Source organism: Astatotilapia calliptera, chromosome 11, assembly GCF_900246225.1.
Source record: "Astatotilapia calliptera chromosome 11, fAstCal1.2, whole genome shotgun sequence".
Classification (NCBI taxonomy): domain Eukaryota; kingdom Metazoa; phylum Chordata; class Actinopteri; order Cichliformes; family Cichlidae; genus Astatotilapia; species Astatotilapia calliptera.
The window spans coordinates 6874943-6896031 of NC_039312.1; the positions used below are offsets into that span (position 1 = coordinate 6874943).

Below are 21089 nucleotides of genomic sequence, written 5' to 3' on the forward strand. Positions count from 1 at the left end.
AATCTGTGCCAGGCACTGAGTTTCTCCTCTTATATCATTTCTGGGGGCCGTGGCAGAGCACCTGTCTGAGGACTCGTTTCAGTGCAATCCTTTTCTCCAAATCAGCCGCACAGCTCGCACACGACCCTCTCTCCACACAAATACTTAACTTCTTTTTTTAAGTAGATTTAAATACTTCTTGGCTCCCCCCCACGTGCTCCCCTAGCACAGGTGGAACTAGCCCTCTCCACTTCTAATCCCTTAAAATGTCAGGCAGAAATGGGACGATGCTCCTCGTCTGAGTATCTGTGGAGTCAGCCGTCAGACGTCTTAAAATAGTATTCAGCCTATAACAAACTAAGAATGTTGTGCAGTCTAATTACAGTCAACACTTTGGGTTTTGCTGTCAGGCAGATTTCTTTCTTTTATTAATATGATAGATTCACACTGGCGGTTGCTCTGTCAGTTATCATTACGTAAGCTTAGCTGCGGTTTAAAACAGGTCATGTAAGGCTGCGCATCTGCATGCTAAGTTAAATGCATTTTCTGCCTTAACATTCTCTTCATTTCTATTTGTTTTTCGCTAATTTGAACTTGTCTCATTTAGAACAATCGAGTGTCCTGCAGTGAGATGTAAATCAAATGCAATCAGACCCTAAAATCTCTGTTTATTAATCAAAAAAGCTGATGCGTGCTAGTCTCTTGAATACTTTCCCCTCCATCGTGGAGATATGAGTGTTGATTTGCATAGACACAGACACAATTCTACACTGCAGGCATGTCATTAAATAATTCAAATATATCTTAGCCAAAGCACAGGGGTGTATTGGTTAGCATCGTTACCTCTAGGAGGTCCTGGATTTGAATTTATGAGCCAGCTGAGGCTTTTCTGTTTGCATGTTCTCGCCGTGCCTGCGTGACTGCTCTCCGGGTACTCCGGCTTCCTCCCACAGTCCAAAGATATGCATATAAGTTTAACTGGTGATCCTAATTTGACCGTGGCTATGAATGTGAACAATTTAGTTAGCTCTGTGACAAACCCTATAAGGCTCCAGCACCCCGATGACCCTGAATTGGATCAGCAGAAGAAGACTGATGGATGGAGTCAACAAGAGCACAACTTGTGCTGTTTTACTGTTTTACTGCTATCACGGATTAACACAGTCATTGAACTCTTTTACTTTGGGAGGATTTTGCATCTCTCCCGATAAGTCATGGCCTTTGGAGGACATCCAAACTGCAGATTTGGCATGAAACAAACACACAGATTAAAAAACAAGAACAAAACTTAAAGATATGTTAAAGATAAAGAACAGATCAGTGATACATGCATAAGCATGTTTTTAGGATGTTATATCATGCAGAATCTTTGGGAGTTCACAAAGTGCACCACTTCTCCTCCTCTCGTTTCAAGATAAGATTTGTTTGGTAGGTTGAGTATAGAGATTGACAGACCACGTGACTTTCACGCATTGCATGCCGGGAACTCGTGGCAAAACAATCCAAGTACCGCATCAAATGCAAGCATTTGCAGCACCGCAAAACGTTCATTCTCTGGTTCCAATACCTTCTTGTTTTTTTTTTTGCCCCCCCAAAAAAGTTATGTACAAAATGAAGGAGAACAATCCCGGCCCGTACAAAGACAGACTTGATGAAAAATCAAAGAAAAGATACGAGGACAAAATCAAAGGAGTGAAAGGTTTAGACCCTTACGAGCACACAGAGTGGACAAAAGACGTTAGCTGCCCAACTTTCACCACGCTCATATTTATAATCATACGGTTCTTGGAGTGAGTGCATGCACTCATGAAGTTTAGTAACTTCAGGTCACTGCAACAAGCCCAGGTACAGTTTACCGACGGATGGGTACAGGACCTTGAAATGCACCGTGTAGAACGAAAGACCATCGTACGTATCATAAGTTTACCAGTCTCACAAATCGTCTTCATAAATACACATTCGTTAACCGTTTATTAATAGGACCTTTAAGCTCAACGGTAATTAATTAGCAGTGGAAATAATTTCTGGTAGCATCACAGAAATGTAGCAGTGACAATAATACTGTATGCTGTAATCGTACTGGGCAATTAGTGATACAAAACAACTGTTTTATCCTGTGAATAAAAGTATATGTTTTTGTCAATGTACCATAATAACAGAAGCGAAACGCAATATTGTGTCAGGACAATTCATTATTTATGCACAATAAATAAAGGAGCATAGCGCGACCATTTCTGTTCAGCGCCAGACTTGCTTGTAACCTATATCACCAATTATGTTATGAAAAATGACGCATTAACTACAACAGAAGACTGACCTTTGTGTAAATGCTTGGAGCAGACTAACCTGTGAGCTGGAGGGTTCTGGGACGTTATATTTGGTCTTTGAATGGCTGCAATCCAGGCCATCCGTCGCCTCTTTGTTACTTCGGAAACATGGCTCGAACAATTTCTCTTCAACGACGTAATCCGATAACAACCGATCTCTTTACCCGTCGGCTTCCCGTGGCTGTCATACAACCGGCTATTGCAGTTAATAATACAACAGCTTCTTGCCATTTTTTTGTGTTTCTTTTTATCGCTGTGTAACTGATTTCAATTGAAAGCCTGCGTGCGCTAGTACCTCTTGCCACGAGTTCCCAGAATTCTTTGTGGTTTTGCCCCTGAATGACGTCACATTTTCAATCTCTATTCACAGGCACAGGATCATGTTGGTCTTTACAAAACACTAGACCGTTTCTAACATTTTTGGCAGAGCATGGCTTTGCCCTGTACGAAGGGTAAAATTATCTGTCCTTTGTCTCCTCCTCATTGATGTCAACTGTAAAAACAAAGGAAGGCGGCGCGCGCATGTTTTATGCTAAATGTGCTCCAGACGAGAACAATGGATGGCGAATTAGAAACACAGACGTACAAAGAAAGGCTGCGTGAACTGAAATGCTCTTCTCCTGCTCCCCTCCCTGCATACAATCCTATATGTGGGTTAGTGGAATTGAAAGGCTGCAGGTTGTGGAGACAGCAATTGGCTGCCTTTGTGTAAGTGGAATTGACAGGCAGCAGAGCGGTGAAGCTGCTACGGGGTATGTAGTTTAGCAGAGTTGATAGACACCAGTTCCCCCCCCACCCTTGGTGAGCTGGGACGCTGCAGGCGGTTTGAAGAGGACGTGCAGTCAAATGGACTCAGCTCAGCTGGTCAGGGATTGCATGCGATTGGTGGAGGTCAGCTGAAGTGGGAAGTGAGTGTCTGTAGTTCCCTCTGGTGTGGGAGTTTGTTTACCCCCAAATAAGTGTAGATGTTAAATTCAGACGCTGTACTTGTGACCTTTAAAAGACCCTTTGGTTACCCTCTGCTACATGTGATGAAGTCACACAAAAACGACCCGTCTACGAACCAGGAAGCTGTTTTCAAACAACACTGCTCAGCCGGGCAGTGAGTCATATGTTTACTTTAGCAATTCAGCTGCTGCAACAACAGCTACAGGAAGCATTATCAGGTGGAAACATTCAAGCCTGCCTAGTTTAATCCTTCAGTTAGACACACATCCTGCTACAGTACCTACCCAAAGACTACACATACTATATACTTGGAAGTAACGTATCAACAGGCAAGTGTGTGTGTGTGTGTGTGTATTTTTATTTGTTTGACACGTCATAATCACCTCTTAAGCACATTTGAACGACTCCATAGTGGAAAGAATGTAATAACGTTGTGATTCATGAAGCTAAGATGGATTATGAATCATTATGATTAGGTCATGAGGCATTACTATCTAAATTAAAGGGATCAATTATTTTTATAAGTGAGGTGTGTCATAGTTTAATATTTATCTCCTCTTTATGATATATAAAAACTGTTGAATGAGGCTGTGGGTTTTCACAGGAAATGTGATTAGGCTACACGAAGCTCCAATGGTAAATGGCCTGTATTTGTATAGCGCTTTTCTAGTCCCTAAGGACCCCAAAGCACTTGACACAACCTGTCATCCACCCATCCACCCACACATTCACACACTGGTGATGGCAGCTACATTGTAGCCACAGCCGCCCTGGGGCGCACTGACAGAGGCGAGGCTGCCGAACACTGGCGCCACCGGGCCCTCTGACCACCACCAGTAGGCAACAGGTGAGGTGTCTTGCCCAAGGACACAACGACCGAGACTGTCCGAGCCGGGGCTCGAACCGGCAACCTTCCGATTACAAGGCGAACTCCCAACTCTTGAGCCACGATTGCCCCTTACTCCAATACTCATCAGTGTCACTGTGTTACTTTTACAGATTTAACATGCAATTTTGGAACGTTTGACATTGATGGCGTGGACTCTCTTATATACATATTCAAAAAAAGACAAACCTTAAAAATCCATGAGCTGTTTTCTTTAACCATAAATTAAAAAGGCCAGGAAGGTAATTAGAGGGGAGCCATTTATGCATGCTTCCCAACAAAACTTCATTACTATAATGATTGCGTTTTGATTAATCAATTAACCCCGTGGCCATAAATTTTCATAAAATGGCAAAAAGAAACCTTCCACACCTCAATCTTCAAATTGCATGGTTTTGTGCTGCCATAGGTCCAATATTGTTATCATTGATTAATTTGTTGTGTACTTTCATGATCACTTACGCAGTCACGGCTGTCAGATGTCAGAACATGGTGAAAAATGTCAGTCAGAGTGGAGCCCTCTGCTGTTTACTGGAGATCAGTTGATCAATTTTATGCAGCCAGTTCTTTCAGTTCTTGCCTTAAACCAAAGAGAAAACCAACCAGGAATTATAAACATACCACAGTCATTAAGCAAGAGAGCTGATGGACACCAGTCAATAAACAGATGGTTTTTTTTATTGCGCTTTATCAAAACAAGCAGTATTTGGCTTAGTGGTGGTAAAGTCCCTTCACATGTAAGAGGCCCCTTTCTGCAGGTTTGTCTCAGTCTGTCACTGGCTGGAAGAGACACATGTCCTCTGGTCCTTCACTTTGCTGTGGGTTTCCTCATTACACTCCACAGGCGCACTGTGGAGTTATTATTCCCCCGCTTTGAACTTGCAGGATTAGTTCCTTTATAAGATTTCCCCCTTTCATTTCTCTGTCTCTCTAAAGAAAAGCAGATGTTGAAGAGTGAGCCAGACAGACTTTGTCCTGCTAATTAAACTGATTTATTTTATGGGCCTTTAGATTTTGCTTTGCTGTCACAAAACACATACGCTCACCAATTGCCTTATGAGGTACACCTTGCTGGTACTGGTTATTTTCCAAAGGCGTTTTGCCTGCAGAGCTGTCCTAATTCTTGCACTGCAAACACTGAGATTAGTGTTAAATGAAGAGACGGAACCAAAAAGTAACACAATTTTTTGTTTTACTTCAGAGTATAAATCATCAACCTAATGATCAGACCCTCCAGTTATTTTACAGCTGTGCCGTATAAAGAAAATCACAGCGTGATGGTTTAGTACTGCTGAGCATTTCCACCATGTTTTCTGTTGATATTCAATAAGGTGCCAGAAGCACTCCTCAGAGATTTTAGTCCTTATTGACATTATAGCATCACTGACGATGCAAATCTCCTCCAAAGGTGCTCCAGTGGATGGAGATCTGTGGACTGTGGAGGGCATTTGAGTACAGGGAACTAATTGACATGCTCAAGAAACCAGTTTGAGATGATCTGAGCTTTGTGACATGGCTCACTATCCTGCTGGAAGATGGATACACTGTGAGATGGACATGGCCACACTGAGGTAGACTGTGGTGTTTAAATAATGGGAAATTCGCTCTGACTCTACCAACTGTATTTCCCACAAGAAATTAGGATTTCTCAGACCGGGCAATAGTTCTATAATTTTCCATTGTCAGCTGATGTAGCCCAAACAGATCAACGTGTTGTGCAATCGGAGATGCTCTTCTATATACCTTGGCTATAATGAGTAGTTATTTGACTTGTTGTTGCCTTCCTATCAACTTGAACCAAGCATCTCATTCTCCTCTGACGTCTGACATCAGCAAGGTATTTTCACCCAGAGAACAGCCGCTCTCTTCTCTTTTTCAGACCGTTCTCTGTAGCTGGATTTGTGGGAAAATCCCAGCTGATCAGCAGTTTCTGAAATACTCTGACCAGCCTGTCTGGCACCAACAACCACGGCACATTGAAAGTCACTTAAATCACTTTTCTTCCTCATTCTGATGCTCAGTTTGAATTTCAGGAGGTCAACTTGACCATGTCTTCACATCTAAATGCACCGAGTTGCTGTGATGAGACTAATTTGCATTAACGTTCAGTTGAACAGGTGTACCTAATGTATTGGCCAGTGACTGCATGCTCCTCGTTTTTCCCGTTGTGGAGGTGGTGAGAAAGTGGAGATGAATATGTATCGATATCGATGAGAATAGATAATTTTTGGTAAAAAAACAACAATAAAAATCTAATAATTACACCCAACGCCCTTTCATCAGTGAACAGAGATTTTTTTCTCTCCCCCTGACATTAAACCGGCAGGATCTAGAAAGTGGAATAATTGATGTTTTCATGTTTTCACTGAAAAGGAGAAACAAGAGACAACAAGCTCAGGCTGCTTTTGTCTCCGTGTCCTTGTTGTTTTTTTCTTTGTGCTGCCCTCAGAATAGCACAGAACAGGCTGATATCAGAAGATTAATATTTTTGATTCTTATTCCACTGACATCTGGGATACCTTTATCATCAACCCACCATCCAGGATGAAATATTGTACCGGTCTTTCAAAGTGAAGGCAAAATTAATTTCAAGATGAATTGCAGCTGACTGGTATCTTTGGATTCGCCGTGAATACAGCTGTAGGAAGCCGTTTTGTCATTGTTCATGCTTGGAAGATGAAAAGGGAAAATGTTCTTTGCTTGTGTAACTTTACTTCATTTGAATTTCGGGAAAGTATGGAAATTACCGGAGTAGACAAGGGGGAGAGGTTATGTGTGTGTTTTCTTTTTGCTGTAGGAGCATACGAGTCTTTAACTTTACTCATCCCAGAGTATTTTATGTTCATTACAGGTGTTAAATGTTAATTGTTGCAACACAAAGCAACCTCTACTCTGTATCAGGGGTTTATTATCCTGATTAGGTAACAGCTATCGTCTCACTTTTGACAAATGAAACTGAATGTTTTTATTAATTCTTTGATATAAGAAAAAGTACAATAGATTTGAGCCATATATAATTTAAAAGATCCACAATGATTTCATTTAGGATACTCTGCTTTTTTTGATTAAAGCCCAATTTGTTTTGTAATTTTGCCTCTGTACACCACCACAGTGGAGTTTTACATTAAACAACTAATTAAAGTGCAGCAGTCTAGCTTTAACTCAAGGGGTGCAACAAAAATACCGCATTAACTATTAAGAATTTACAGCCAGTTTAATAGGCCTCCATTTTTGGAGGCTCATATGTAATTGGAAAACTGACTAACAAGCATTTTTATTGGCAAGCCTATTCTCTTGCTATTATGTTGGGATAAATAAAAAACTAATTCAAAATCAGAATGACGATGACGTTAGGAGTGGCCACATTTAAAAAGGAGTGCAGCTGATGAACATCAAAGGTCCTGAAAGACCACAGAAGAGGAAAAAAAGTGTATGATGACAGAATTATTTCCATGGTTACAAAATTTCACAGGAAGAAGTAGGTGTATCATTATCATTGTCACAGTGTACAATCAATCTAAAGACAGTGGATTTACAACAAAGTGCAAACCACTGGTTACACTGAAGAACAAGAAGGCCAGATTAGACTTTGCCAGAAAACATCTAACAGTCCCAACAGATGAAAGCAAAATGAACTTATTGGACTGATGGGAAGAGAAAAATCTGGAGAAAGAAAGAAACAACTCGTCATCTGAAGCATATGCCATTATCTGCCCAACATGGTGTAGCCAACGATGTGGCATTGGAATGTATGGCTGCCAGTGGAATTGATTCAATAGTGTTTATTGGTGTGACTGCTGATAGAAGTACCAGGATGGACTCAAAGCAAACTCTAAAAGCAACCCAAGAGTTTCCCAAAGCAAAGAATGGGATATTCTTCAGTGGGCGGTGTCAACCCAATAGAGCAGGCTTAGTTATTAAATACATGACAGAATGCAGAGCAAACCAGCAGCATCAGAAGGTGACACCAGGAAAAGCCTAGCAAAGCATCTCAAAGGAGGAAACACAGCATTTGCTGACGGCCATGAATTCTAGACTTGAGGCAGTCGTTTACGAAGGATTTTCATTTAAGTGTTAAAAACAACCCTTATATTTAAAAGTATGTTAGTTTGTCCAATTTAGTTTGAGCCTCTGAAAATTTGAGACTGTGTATGAAAACAGGTGCAGTTTAAAAACTGCTTGAATTAAATCTGGAAGTCTGCACTTCAATCACACGTTGATTGTTTGATTTCAAATCCACTGCGGTGGTGTAGAGGCAAAATTACAAGTAAGAAACGTGTCATTGTCCAACAAATTCTGGATGTAATCGTATGCATGTGATTGACTGCCTGAAAAGGAACAACAGCAGGAAAGCAAGAGCATGAACAGAATGCAGGTTGATTACAAATATATTTGTAAAATGTCACATTTCCCTCACAACTGATCTGATTATACCAGCAGTGTAATGTTTTCAAGCTTCCAGTATAATATGATTGAGTCATTATATTGATACTTTGTATCTTGAAATATTACAAATGTAACAACTTACATATACTTTTTTCACTTAAAGAGACAGATTCTTACTTTTGTTTCTTCTTCTTTTTTATCCTCGTTACTTGCAGGTTAACATCTGCAATAAGGTGAAATAGGTCATGTGTTTTTCCCCCAGCTTTATAAACCGTCTTGATTTGTACACTTTTGATTTCTATTGACAGTGAGCTGTAGCCGTTCCGCTGTGTTATCACTATACGATATTGATATTTTTCCACAAAGTAAGGGGGAGGATCTGAGGAGCACATTATTATTGCAGTGGGGGTCTTGCTTTTTGCAACCCTAAGGCTCAGCTCTCCCCTCACCCACCCAAGTAATTTTCTTAAAGTCGCTTATTTTCTCCGCCCCCTCTAGATGCTCCCTTACAGCACCCTGGTTTTTCAACGTAGTACACCCCGAAGCTGAGCGCCTCTGCGGTACCAGTTTGCCATCTCCAGCCCTTTCTTCTCTCAATCTGCTTCCAGTCCCCTCTGTGTCTGACTGGGCCCATCCAGCCACTAGGGTTGAGTTATTAATGCCCAGGGAGGCAGAGAGATGATTTCATTGCATATTCAGGTGTGGGGATGGATGGCTTTCAGAGGCAGCCAGGGGAGTGCTGGCGAGAAGAGTCTCTGTAGTGAATAAATATACCTGTCCCCTGCTGATGCATAGGGCCACACTCACAGCAATGCAAATCAACCACTCTCCTCCCCCCTACCTGCTTCCAGTATTACTCACCCGTTCCCACCTGGATCCCCACCAGCCAGACGTGCACTCACCCCAGAATCATATGAGGCTTTCTGTGTGGAGTGGAAGAGCTCTCAGCTTCTCAGCACAGTTTGTTTCCCTTCTGTGGATGATACAACAAGCATCTTCGCCTCTTCGCCGGGCTGCATTTCCCGGATGATTTGATAGGTTCTGGTGTTCATTACCTATAGGGCTGCTTAATAATTAAGGGTAGAAGTTGGAATTTCTAGCAGGGCAAAGCATGCACATCTTTTTTTTGGAGCAGAACCTTTTTTTAATTTTTAAAAATTTTTGTTATAAACAAGCAGCTGGGTCTCAAGTGTTTTTGAATTCTGTTGTGTTTTCACCCTCCCCAAAAAAGACCAAAATGCTTTACAGCTGCATGTGTTTATCATTCTTCTTTCAATATAGTTTTTATTTTTTGCACAGGATATCAAACCTTCCACGTGCAATGCCAAGTCTTGAATGGTATCCAAATAAAATTCTAGGAATTTCAGGGAAAAGAAAGAGTAATTGCAGATTTTCTGCCAACTTGGATCTTATTTGATGAAATTGTGTGTTAAAGTGGTGTTTTTACACCTGCAGCAATAGAGTTTCTTGCTGAGGATTGTAGCAGAAGATCAATGTCACGCTCATATATGCCAGTAAAATGTAAGTTTACTGTTGATACCTTTCAAGCTGTCTTAGCTTCACATAAAAAGTAAAATCAGGGGGGAGAAACTTTTCCCGCCTCTGTCCAAAGGTAACATTTCTTCTAAATCATTCTCACAACAGCTGTTAATGCAGCACACTCTATAATGTCGCATTTCTTCCTTGAATCTTCATTTTTCAGATGGATCTCAGGTTAAACTGAATCAGGATTCCTGTTTTCTTTCCAGTTTTTAGATTAAGTTACGCTAACTGGCTGAATGATGGAGCCATGTATGTACTGGAACATAACAACAACAAATATCTTCTCATCTACATCAATAAAGTAGCTAAGAAAATATCATCGACACATTCAACAAACAGAGCAACACACACCCAGTGATGGGACCTCCTTGTAGATGTTACCGACTCAACCTTGCGTGTTTATGGGGAAAAAACGTTCACATCTGAGCTGTGGTGGAAAATTATGATACGTGGGAGCCAGTAAAGGTCTAAAGTGACTGAGTGCTGCAGTATATAACTCTCTATATTGAAGCCAAGATAAATAGAGGTGAAAAGACCCTGAAAGATCCTTTATGGGCAGAAACATCCTCTCAATCACTGATTGTCCAATTAAGACTAAATAACACCACTTTACAAATAGTGCTGCTCAGTGCAAAACTACCACGAAAAACTCTGCTGGCAATAATCCATTTGTGAGCTACACGAGTCATTTATAGACTTGCTAAAGTGGACAGAGAGCACATTATGACACATAATGTGTATATTCCTTTATGATTGCTCCATTTACTTTTCCACTTATTTAATAGTGCATGCAGGTATGGGTGATATGATGATATACTGTGCAAATCTCAAATTTCACCTTCAGATATTTGGCTGTTTGCTGCACATCAGTGATGAAGCCTGTATCATAGCATTGCAGTCGCCTCATTTTATCCATAAACACAGTCTATTGTTTTCTGAAAGAAAATATGCTATTTATTAGCATTTCTTTCACTTCCTAGCATAGTTATATTTTATAATCTTTTGCAAGTCTGAGCCACAGGTAGGACTCTGCGGTTCAGACCTGGTCAGGGGTCTTATGACATGGATTAAAGGATTAAAAATGTTAAGGATTTCTGTGCCGCCTTTGAGCTGTTGTCAAGAGTCCCAGAATTTTTGTCATGTGGCTATATACCCAACCGAATGACATTACTTGAGCTAATTTACCCCAATGTTCTCCCATACAGATTTTTACTGCCTCTGTGAGTGGTCGATATGGCAATTTGGTACTCAAACAAGTGCTGCTAATTTACAATCTGTACAAACACTGCCCTTTTGGAATCTGCAGTTTTTATTCTGCTCACTCTCTGTACGGAATCTCGGAAGGAGCGAAAAGATTAGCTGCAGTGTTTCAGATCAAAGGATTACTTTCTTGTTTCAAAAGTGTGTCATTCTTCTTCTTTGAAATATTAGAAAAGAGAGGGCGTACACTTTAAGATTTCACTTTGATGGCTGTCCACTGATCGTTTAACGGTCTTGAAATACCAACAACAGTTTAACTCTTAGGTATTCTGTGGCTCAGGAAGGACTCTCTTCTGCTTGTGTTTCTGATTATGATTTATTCAAGTGAAAAGTTTGTCAGAGTAGCGGTACCTTTAAAGAAGCTTAGGCCAGCGATGTTATGCCTAAAACGTATGCAAATAAAGGGATAAGCAGAGATTCTGACAATATTCACCGTGCACAGCGACACTCTAATTAGATAGCAAGGCGGGGGATTATACAAGTAAACAGAGGGCGAGATACCAAATCTAATATGAAGAGCTACATGTGACACTAACTGCTGATATGAGCAGAGAGAGACTCATAGACATGATTTACTGCTCACATAAAGCTGGGGAAGATTTTTTACGTATCAGCCCGAATGCTGTGCCAAATTGGAGAGTCTTGCAAACCAGTTTTCACCTTCTTTTATGTCCGTATGAAATGATGGAGGACACACTACATACGTCTTCTGACAGAACCCGGCTCCTCACTTCCTCGGTGTAAATCTGAAGCTAGTTCTGTTTTCTGTCAAGTCAGAGAGGTTATGTATTGATATATTTGTGGCTTAATCTGTGGAGATCAAGCGTAAACTACAGTAAATACTGAGATTAGTGTTAAACAAAGAGATGAAACCAAAAAGTGACACAAATCGTTTTCACTTTAGTCTATAAATCACCACCCGATTGGTCAGACCCTCCCATCAGTTCACAGCTGTGCTGTATGTAGAGAACCACAGAGTGATGATTTAGCACCACTGAGCAGTTCCACTATGTTTTCTACTGGTATTAAATCCTGAAAACTAGTTCATCACGGCTGACATTTGCTCTACAAATGATATACCTAAAATATAGCATGCACTTGCTAGTATTAGGTTGAACCCCATATGTCTTCAAAACTGTCTTAACTCTTTATGATGGAAACATTCCTTAGAGGTTTTAGTCCACATTGATGCAGTTGCAGCAGATTTGTCAGCTGCACGTTTGCGATGTGCATCTCCTGTTCTGCTGCAACCCAAAGGTGCTCTATTGGATTGAGATCTGGTGACTGTGTAAGCGATTTGAATACAATGGGTGCTCAACTCATTGTCGTGTTCAAGAAACCAGTTTGCGATGTTGTGTCCTCTGTGACATGGTGTGTTCAGATAATGGGTACTGTGGTCATAAAGGGATGGACATGTTCAGCAACAATCCATAAGTTGGCCGTGGTATTTAAATGATATGTAGTTGGTACTAACTGGTCTAAAGTGTGCTAAGAAAATATCCTCCACACCATTATCGTCACAACCAGCCTGAGCTAATGATAGAAAGTATTATGGATGCCAATTTTTCAAGTTTTCTGTTGGGGTGAATTGTAGCCTCTGTTTCCTTTTTTGAGCTTTCTTTCTTTTTCTGACCACTCTGTGCATTCGAGAGACGATTGCGCTTGGAAAATCCCCATTTGCATGCTTGGTTTGAACTTCAACAGGTCATCTTGAACATGTCTGAATGCCTAAACACACTGAGTTGATGCCGTGTGACAGGCTGATTAGATATTTGCCTTAACAAGCAGTTGACTGGTGTTGACTGGTCAGATTTCAAAAAAGTAAAACATTTGATTTGATTTGGCAAGTAAATAAATAATTATTATGAATTTAAATATGCATTTAAAATTTACATTATTGGGATTACGATAAAAAACATGGAAGATTCATAAGAAAATCTTTTAGAAAAAGCCTTATTGCTGGTTCTGCAAGCTGCAAATGCTGAGAGAAGAAGGGGCTGACAGCAGATCAGCCACTTCCTTTGTAATAAAAATGGAAAGCCTCAACACTGAGACTGGACGTTGTCGTCTATCTTGATTTATTCTATTCATTTGTGTCATTCCTAGAAAGTGTTTATCCAAGAAGTAGTAACATCTCATTTTATGTTGCCAAATACATACATCAGCCAACAACAGGATGAACAGTGGCTCAAGCTCTTAAATGAGTCTTTTTTCTCAGCCACCAAACCTTGGCGGTGTCTAGCTATGCACTGGTCAGTGCACTAAATTATGCTGTAATTATTCAGGTAAAAAATGGCCACTGACACCCCGCACATCCATCGGTCCTCCAGAAGGAGCAGCGGAGGGAGAGTGCTTGTCATGATAGATGAGCTGGATCTCTCCCAGTGTGCTCTAAAGGAGATGACATTCCCGGGTAGCTCTGGCCTCAGATCTTGGCTTCCTTCTCCGAGACTTTTGTAGGGAGGAGTCTGTGTGCTTCATTTACGGAAGCAGCGGGGAATAATATAGTGCCAGCGTTTGGATGTGTCAGGTCCCATATCTCTGGCTGTTCTATTAGAAATAGACCCCAGTGCGGGACAATTAACCCCTGGCCTCAGCAGCAGATCTGTGCAGTAACAGCCCAGCATGGGGCAATAAATCAAACCCAGAGGGTGATGCACACACTCCCACCTCTCCTGGTTGGCTGCTACCGTCACCCAATGGACCAAGCTTACATGATTGTAAATGTGCTCCTGTGCTATCATACAATCAGTGAAGGCTGTAGCGATATTGTAATAGGCTGGCCGTAGGCAAGGGCACCCTAAGTGTTTGTTTGTGCCGCAGTTCAATAAATTGGACTGGTGGTAACCTTTGAAACAAGACAGCAGCAACACACAATTTTATAAATCAGAAGGCTGGATGGTACTTTAAGCAGGTTAGCATGTCCGTCAAAGCATCTATTTGTCTCAATATGCCACTATATGGCTGCTAGTGTGGCTTTATATGGTTAATGTTGTTTTTGTCTGTTTTCAAGTGTAGTTTGGGACATTTGTTTTGCCTTTGTGAGGTGCTTGCCACATGGCAGGAAGAAAGAGAAGAGGATTGAGTTGCTAAATTAGTCAGCGGGTTAACTTTAATTTAGTTTTAGTGCCTTAACCTGATTTTTGTTTTTAAATCAGATATTCCCTTATCTAAGCCAGGAAACGGGAAATCTGTTCATTTCCATTCTATTTATTTATTTTTGCAAAAATAGTTCAGGAATCAGAATGGTCCTATATACTCTGAAGTCTGTTAGAATAGGCTATTTTTTACGCTGTCAACATGACATCTATCTTATCCCAAGTGTCATAGGGCAGGAGGCGGACAGGTCGCAGACAGGTTGCAGACTGACAGGTCGTCAGTCTGCAACCATTTGCACTCACAGTCATATTGTTGGGTGGCAATTTAGAATCATCAACTAACCTAACCCACTAAGTGCATACCGGACCACATACAAACTGCACACAGAAGGACTCTGGCCAGATGGTGAAGTCGAGCACAGGACCATCTTGCTGTGAGGCAATAGCCCTAACCACTGTGCCACCGTGCTGCCCTACAATACAAGGATATTATAATTTTTTTTAATGAAATTGTTATGTGCACTATGCTTAGTCTCATGTTTTCCTCTTCAGACACAGATGATCCAGTCAGCAGTTTAGCGTGCCAGAATGAAACCCCCTTCTGTGCTCTTTGCCTACTTGTGCCATTTAATTTCAGTACTTAATATGCAGTAAGCTCAAATTTAAACAGCACAACATGCTGTCAATTAAAATAATATATTATGCTGTAAAAAATATACAAAAGACTGCTTTGATGCTAAACCTTTTCTGCTTTTCATACATGTTGAAGTACCCTCTGCTCCATTTACAACAGTAGACTTTTAGAGCAAATAAGTATGTGAAAATGACTCAGATCTGTAATGTGGTCTACATCATCATGGAGCACAAGTTTTAACTCGTCAATGATGTCACGCTAGGGATGATCTTTTCACTCGGGAGAGTGGTCGTTCCTCTCTAGCAGCCCATCACAGCAGATGTACCATCACTTGCAAAGCCAACAGACCGTGAGTGTAATTTCTTTAGAGACGACCTTCACAACTGCAGGATGCCACCAACAGCAGCCTCGAGTTGTAGCTGCAGTTCGACAAGCTGCAAGAAAGAGCTGTGCATCTCACCTTTGTAAGGAACTCTGATCTATCAATTATCAGACAAGCTGTTGATACACAGCAGGAATATTTCTAGGTTTTTTGGGGCAAGTCCTGCGATGCTTTGAATCTAGTTTCTTTTTTATTTATTAAATGGTAGTTTTCACTCTGAAACAGGAGTGCTTTTAGATTTAATGAAAAGCTGGAATGGCACTGATCTGATCAACCCCCCAAGTAGTGTCATCTCCACTGTTGTGGGATCAATGCCCTCGATGTGACAGTCAGTCAGCCTCTGATTTGATTATTTGCACTACAGCATTGAAAATCACCCACACACACCCAGAAACCACAGGATAAAATAAAAATCAGATGCTACAATATTATTTGCCCTATAACTAACTAACTATAACAACTGGAGCGGTCACAATAGTAACAGAGTTATGATTCCTCACTACAGAAAGTCTGCATGTGTTTTTCTCTGCAGCCTGTCATACTGAAGCCATTTTTCAAAATTGAGGATTAGAGAAAAAAGAGCAGCAATAAAGTTGTATATCACAGGGGTCACCTTCAGAACCTGCTTGTGGTTATTCCTGTCATTAGCGTGACTGTTTCGTGCTGTCCTGCTCCAATTAGTACTGACACAACCTCTGGTCTTATGACTGAGCAGTTCAAACTGCCCACTGTTAGAGTGTAATTCTCATGCCGATGGACTAATGTGAAATATGGCAACAGATGCAGAGAGCAACAACTGAAGCACATTATTCTGGACCCAAGGGCCATTAAAGCCATAGCTATTAAATATAATTTGAAAAAATTTGCTTTTTGGCGCATAGAATGGCAGGTTGTGAGGTATTATTATAATCACTACATTCCCCAGAGTGGCTGCTTTCTGCAAATGTTATTGCTATTTGTATATGCCTTTGTGAAAGGGCTTTAGGATGTGTAGTCTTGTTTGTCAATGCTTTATGGGAGGGGTATTTCGCCTCAGATTCAGGGGTAATCATTGCTTTTGCCAGGCTTTGTTTCTTTTTGTGCGAGTTTGAGGTAATTATCGCTCACATGGCTCGGGCTTATTGTTGGTTTGGTTGGAGAGAATTTATTCATATTAGAACAAGTTGGTGTGCTTGAAATGCACACTGAGAACGACATGGGGTTGAGCCTGCATTAAAATGTGACTGGTGGTCACATTGTTGATTTCTGACAGCAGTTTGTCTGCAAATTGCTACAACAGTGTTGTTTGATCACTTTATTGAATTTTAGCACAAATAATGTAGCATTCACAGTGAAACATCTTTGTAATTGTTATGGGTGAAAAAACGACTCTAGGAGAGACACAGGTTGCAATCCCTGTTATAGTTATTGTACCAATTTGTTACACCTAAGTTATTACTTGAAACCAGGGCTGTGTCGTTGGCATTGGCATCAACACTGAGCTGAGGCTATTTATTTGGCCAGAAAGCGTCGAGAGGTGGTGAGTGTGGCTTTGATGCACATCTAGTTGTGGCTGGCAGCTAAGATTGGAAGATGTAGGAGGAAGACATTGTGAAGCTGTGTTTGTTTTTCCCAGTTTCCATAAAAGGAAGAAGTCCCGGGGGGAATTTAAAAAACAGGTCACATTAAGTTGTGACTCATAAAATTACCATGACACTAAAGCTGAAACAATAACCGCTGCATTCTCTAGTTATGGCTTCTTAAACAAATATCTAGTTTATTGTTTTCTTATTCATCTTCAACACTAAATAGGCTGTTGATTTCAATGAAAGTAGAAAATTATGTATTAACCTGTGTGGAGTTTTAACCTTTGAGGTGAATCTGTCTTGATGTACTTTGTTTCTGTCACTGAGTTGACGTTTTCCTCTCACCTTTTAGCTGCTGGCTGCACGTTCGAAGAGGATTCAGACCCTAATCTGTGTGACTTCACCCAAGGAGAGGAGGATGACTTTGACTGGCTGTTGTTTAGGACACAGAGTTCACCTTCTGCCAACTCTGACCTGCTGAAGGGTGAGTACTCTGTGCTCATGGTTCCCTGTCCTCTTTACTTTGTAGTTTTTTTAGACACTGAAACACGGCACACGAGCGTGCATGGGACACAGGCGCCCTGTTTTCATGTCTGGGAAATACATAGACTTGTTTGTATTAATGTGGCTGGCATTATCGGCCTTTAAAAATGTCCTGTGTCCGTTATGCATCAAATTTAATGAAGCCCTCACCCTGGTTTTATCTGCTTCCTGCTAACCCCAAGGATAATTTTATGTTAACCAGCCTCACAGGACTAATGGAAACCAGCATTTCCCTGCCATCATCTTCTCCACTGGTGGTTGCCAGAGGGTGATGGCATGCATAGTTTATAAGGCGCTCCTCCATCTCTGCATTAACAAATACCTACAGGGATCTGACAAAGAGAAGATTGCTGTTTCAGCTTCTCAGCATAAAATACCAGTGGCTGCAGTGCTCTCTCCGGTAAACTACTTCTACTGGGGGAAAACTTGGAATATGATTAAGAAATTGACCTCCCTCGGGTTTAACCAATCAATCAGTGTATGATATGGTAATGAGAATGCAACAAATCCATGACACAGACGTACATTTAAGTGTTCCTTTTACAAGAGGATGGGGAGAGCACTTGCACACTAAATAGGAGGAACCGTTTCTTTAAGCCTCAAAGAAAGCACTGGTATGATTTGTTGGTAGAACAGAGCTAATTCGGTAGACATAAAGACGGGGCAGCTAAGAGGAACAGATGGAGAGATGACAAGATAGGATACAATCAGATACATCATCTAAAAAGAAATAAATGCAGGCTTTAGGGAACATTCTGTCCGTTTGGAAACTATCAACTCAAGTAGCCTTTGAAAACGGTCAAAAACACCCTGCAGGGGTAATTTAAAAGCCGGGTACTTGTGGTTTTGATTTAAAGCATTAAAATCACTTCTTGTCTGCAGGTGGTTATCCAAATACACTTCTGAACTCGATAAATCTCACATTTAATCCCAAATCACTCTTCATTCAGCCACACATCATCAGCATTCGAGCGAGAATCTGCCTGCAGCCGCCATCCAGTTCACAGCAGGCAATGAGATTATTAATTCTTTTCCCTTCGGGTTTAATTAAAACTTACTGCCATGGCATTTACAACAATCCAGAGCCATCAGTGGAACAGATCTGCACAGGTGGAATGAGGCAGGTAGCGTAATCTGCACACGACGGCTGTGAGCGTCAGTCCACTATCGATCCGTCGACCAGGAGACAAATTCTGTCTCATTTCTTAGACGCTCATCCTTCAGCCCTGCACAAGAACCCGTGTATTATTCATGTTCCTCTCCTAAATGTTGTCACTGTATATTGACAGCAGCGTTTCTTCATTGTGTTATAACTTGACATTTCCTCTGCCGTGTTATTTAAGGTGGATAATCTTACCGCAGATACAGGCACAGGAAGTTTTTGTCTTTTTCTCCTCCTCTCTGACTTAATCCCCTTGTGTTGACTTCTAACCATGTATCACATTGGGCAGCTAAGGTGGGGGGAATAACAAGAGTTTATGAGATAAGGCTATTTACATTGGACCAGTATTAACTTTGCGGGGCTGAGAAATTGGTGTCGAGGGAAGATTAGTAAACACAGCTGAGATAGCAGCAGCTTGTGGCTCCCAGGAGAAATTAGAGACTACTGCTCCCATGAAAGACAAAATAGTCTTACAAAACAAAAAGAAAAAGGAAGAAAGAGCGCAGTGAGGTCTTAATAAGACTGGTCCTTTTTTTTTTTTTTTTTTTTATCACATCTTACTTTATTTGGAATTAGAGTTGAGATTTCTGGCTGATTTTTGATAATCTTTCGTTCTTTTGCTTTTGTTTAAATGAACAAGTGAGGCGTGCAGGATGATAACCTTGTACGAGAAGAATGTGTTTGCATGTCAAGTGTACCTCATTTTCTGAAAGCCAGATTCATTAAGCTTGAAAAGTTATGGGGCTGCTGCAATATTCATTATACTGTATCAGGGTCGCCTTAAGCGAAAATCCATTAAATGGGGTTAAAAACAGCTAATGGTGATGTATCTAGCTTTCCTTGTTCACCTTGTTGGTGGAAGTGAAGTGAGTGATTGCCAGCTCCCTCGGTCCACATGCCAAAGTGTCCTTGGATGAGAAAATTGTGTGAAGCAGGCAAAGTAGAGCAAAAAGTATGGGGCACCTCGTAGGCCATTACAAAGCTCTAACAAGTACAGGGTCATTTTTGGAAAGAAGGGTGAAAAACTGAATGCAGACCCTGGATTCCTCACTCAGAATGTGAATACTTAAGAGTTCCTTTGTTTAAGGAATGTGCCAGTGGTGACTAAGAGGCTTCAAGAAAAAAACAACAGAAAGGGTGGATAATTGATCCTTGTGGCTGCATTTAAAAAAATAAAATACCTCAGCTGGTTAACACCTTGAATAACACGCCATTTCTTAGCATTTCATTTGTAAGACTCTGCTCCAAATCAGCATTTTCTGATCACTGTTATCAAAACCTGCTACTACAGTCAAAATACAGCGTGACAGGGATGTCAGAGTTTCAGGTGTGTAATGCAAAAGCGAAGAGCCTCATGTCTTTCATGACATCCATGTAAACGTGGCGTTTTTCTGTAGCCTCAAAGTAATATCACCGATATTTTGAGGAATATTACGATAAAGATATTTCTGATAGTGTAGAAAAAGAAACAAGATCTGTGATTGCAACTTATAGACGGCAGCATTTATTAGTGCAGATAAAATTAATTTCCATCTTTCTTTTCCAACTGTTTGCTGTCATTATGTGAACCTATTAAAACTAAGTGGCAGCAGGAGGAGGATTATAGCGACGTAGCATAAGTTAACTGTCAATGCAAAAGAAGCTTACGTAGTGTTTTGAATGGAAATCATGAAAGTCAAACTACAACACAGCTGCTTTAGTCTAACGGTAACTAAAGTAAGTGAAATATGTAAAGTTTAGGAGCTGCACAATGTTGTTGCATAATAAAACTGAAATAAAAAAATGTTTCCTGCCTATGATGGTGGGTTCAGCTTTTTAATCAGCTGCTTAAAGCTACTTTCCGTCCACTGTTTGCTCTTCCTGTCATACAAAGTGTAACAGGCAAATGCTCCAGTGATGCTGGTGGAGTCGTTTGTTTCCATTTGCGTTACGCATCACCAGCTGCTAGCATCTCCTCCTTACATGCCTTTATAGCAGACTCAACGGTCCTTTTGTGCCTCAAGGTTTGTTGAAACAGGTTTGTTGTTTCCACCTTTAGTGAGAACACTTTTCTAACTAGCTGCTCTCACTCTCAGACATGTCTGGGCTTGTCTCGTCATTGTGTGTTAGAGAAAGGAATTGTATCGGTGATATTTCAGTAGGACACTTTATATCATGTAAAAATGTATACAGATATTAGGGCAGCCCCACCCACCCCCAAGTCAAGTGCGAGGCATACTGTAAGGGCTGAAATGTTTCCCACAAACTTTCCTCCTCGCTTTCTGCCTCAGCAGCCGTACAGGCCAGCCAGTGTCTCTTGGATGTGCAGTTTTTGGGACAGTTTTCAGCTGAGTCACGCAGAAAAACTTTGACAGTACTAAAACAAAGTGTTGAATAT

General features: G+C 41.0%; 1 protein-coding gene across 4 annotated transcripts in view; it reads left to right on the forward strand.

Annotated features, from left to right (window-relative positions):
* ptprub (protein tyrosine phosphatase receptor type Ub) overlaps window positions 1-21089 on the forward strand; it is a 188276-nt gene that overhangs the window by 38331 nt on the left and 128856 nt on the right. For all 4 annotated transcript variants that reach the window (XM_026183429.1, XM_026183430.1, XM_026183431.1 and 1 more), the window contains exon 2: window positions 17360-17491. In XM_026183429.1, the coding sequence (XP_026039214.1) occupies window positions 17360-17491 (132 nt within the window). The remainder of the gene's footprint in view (window positions 1-17359; window positions 17492-21089) is intronic.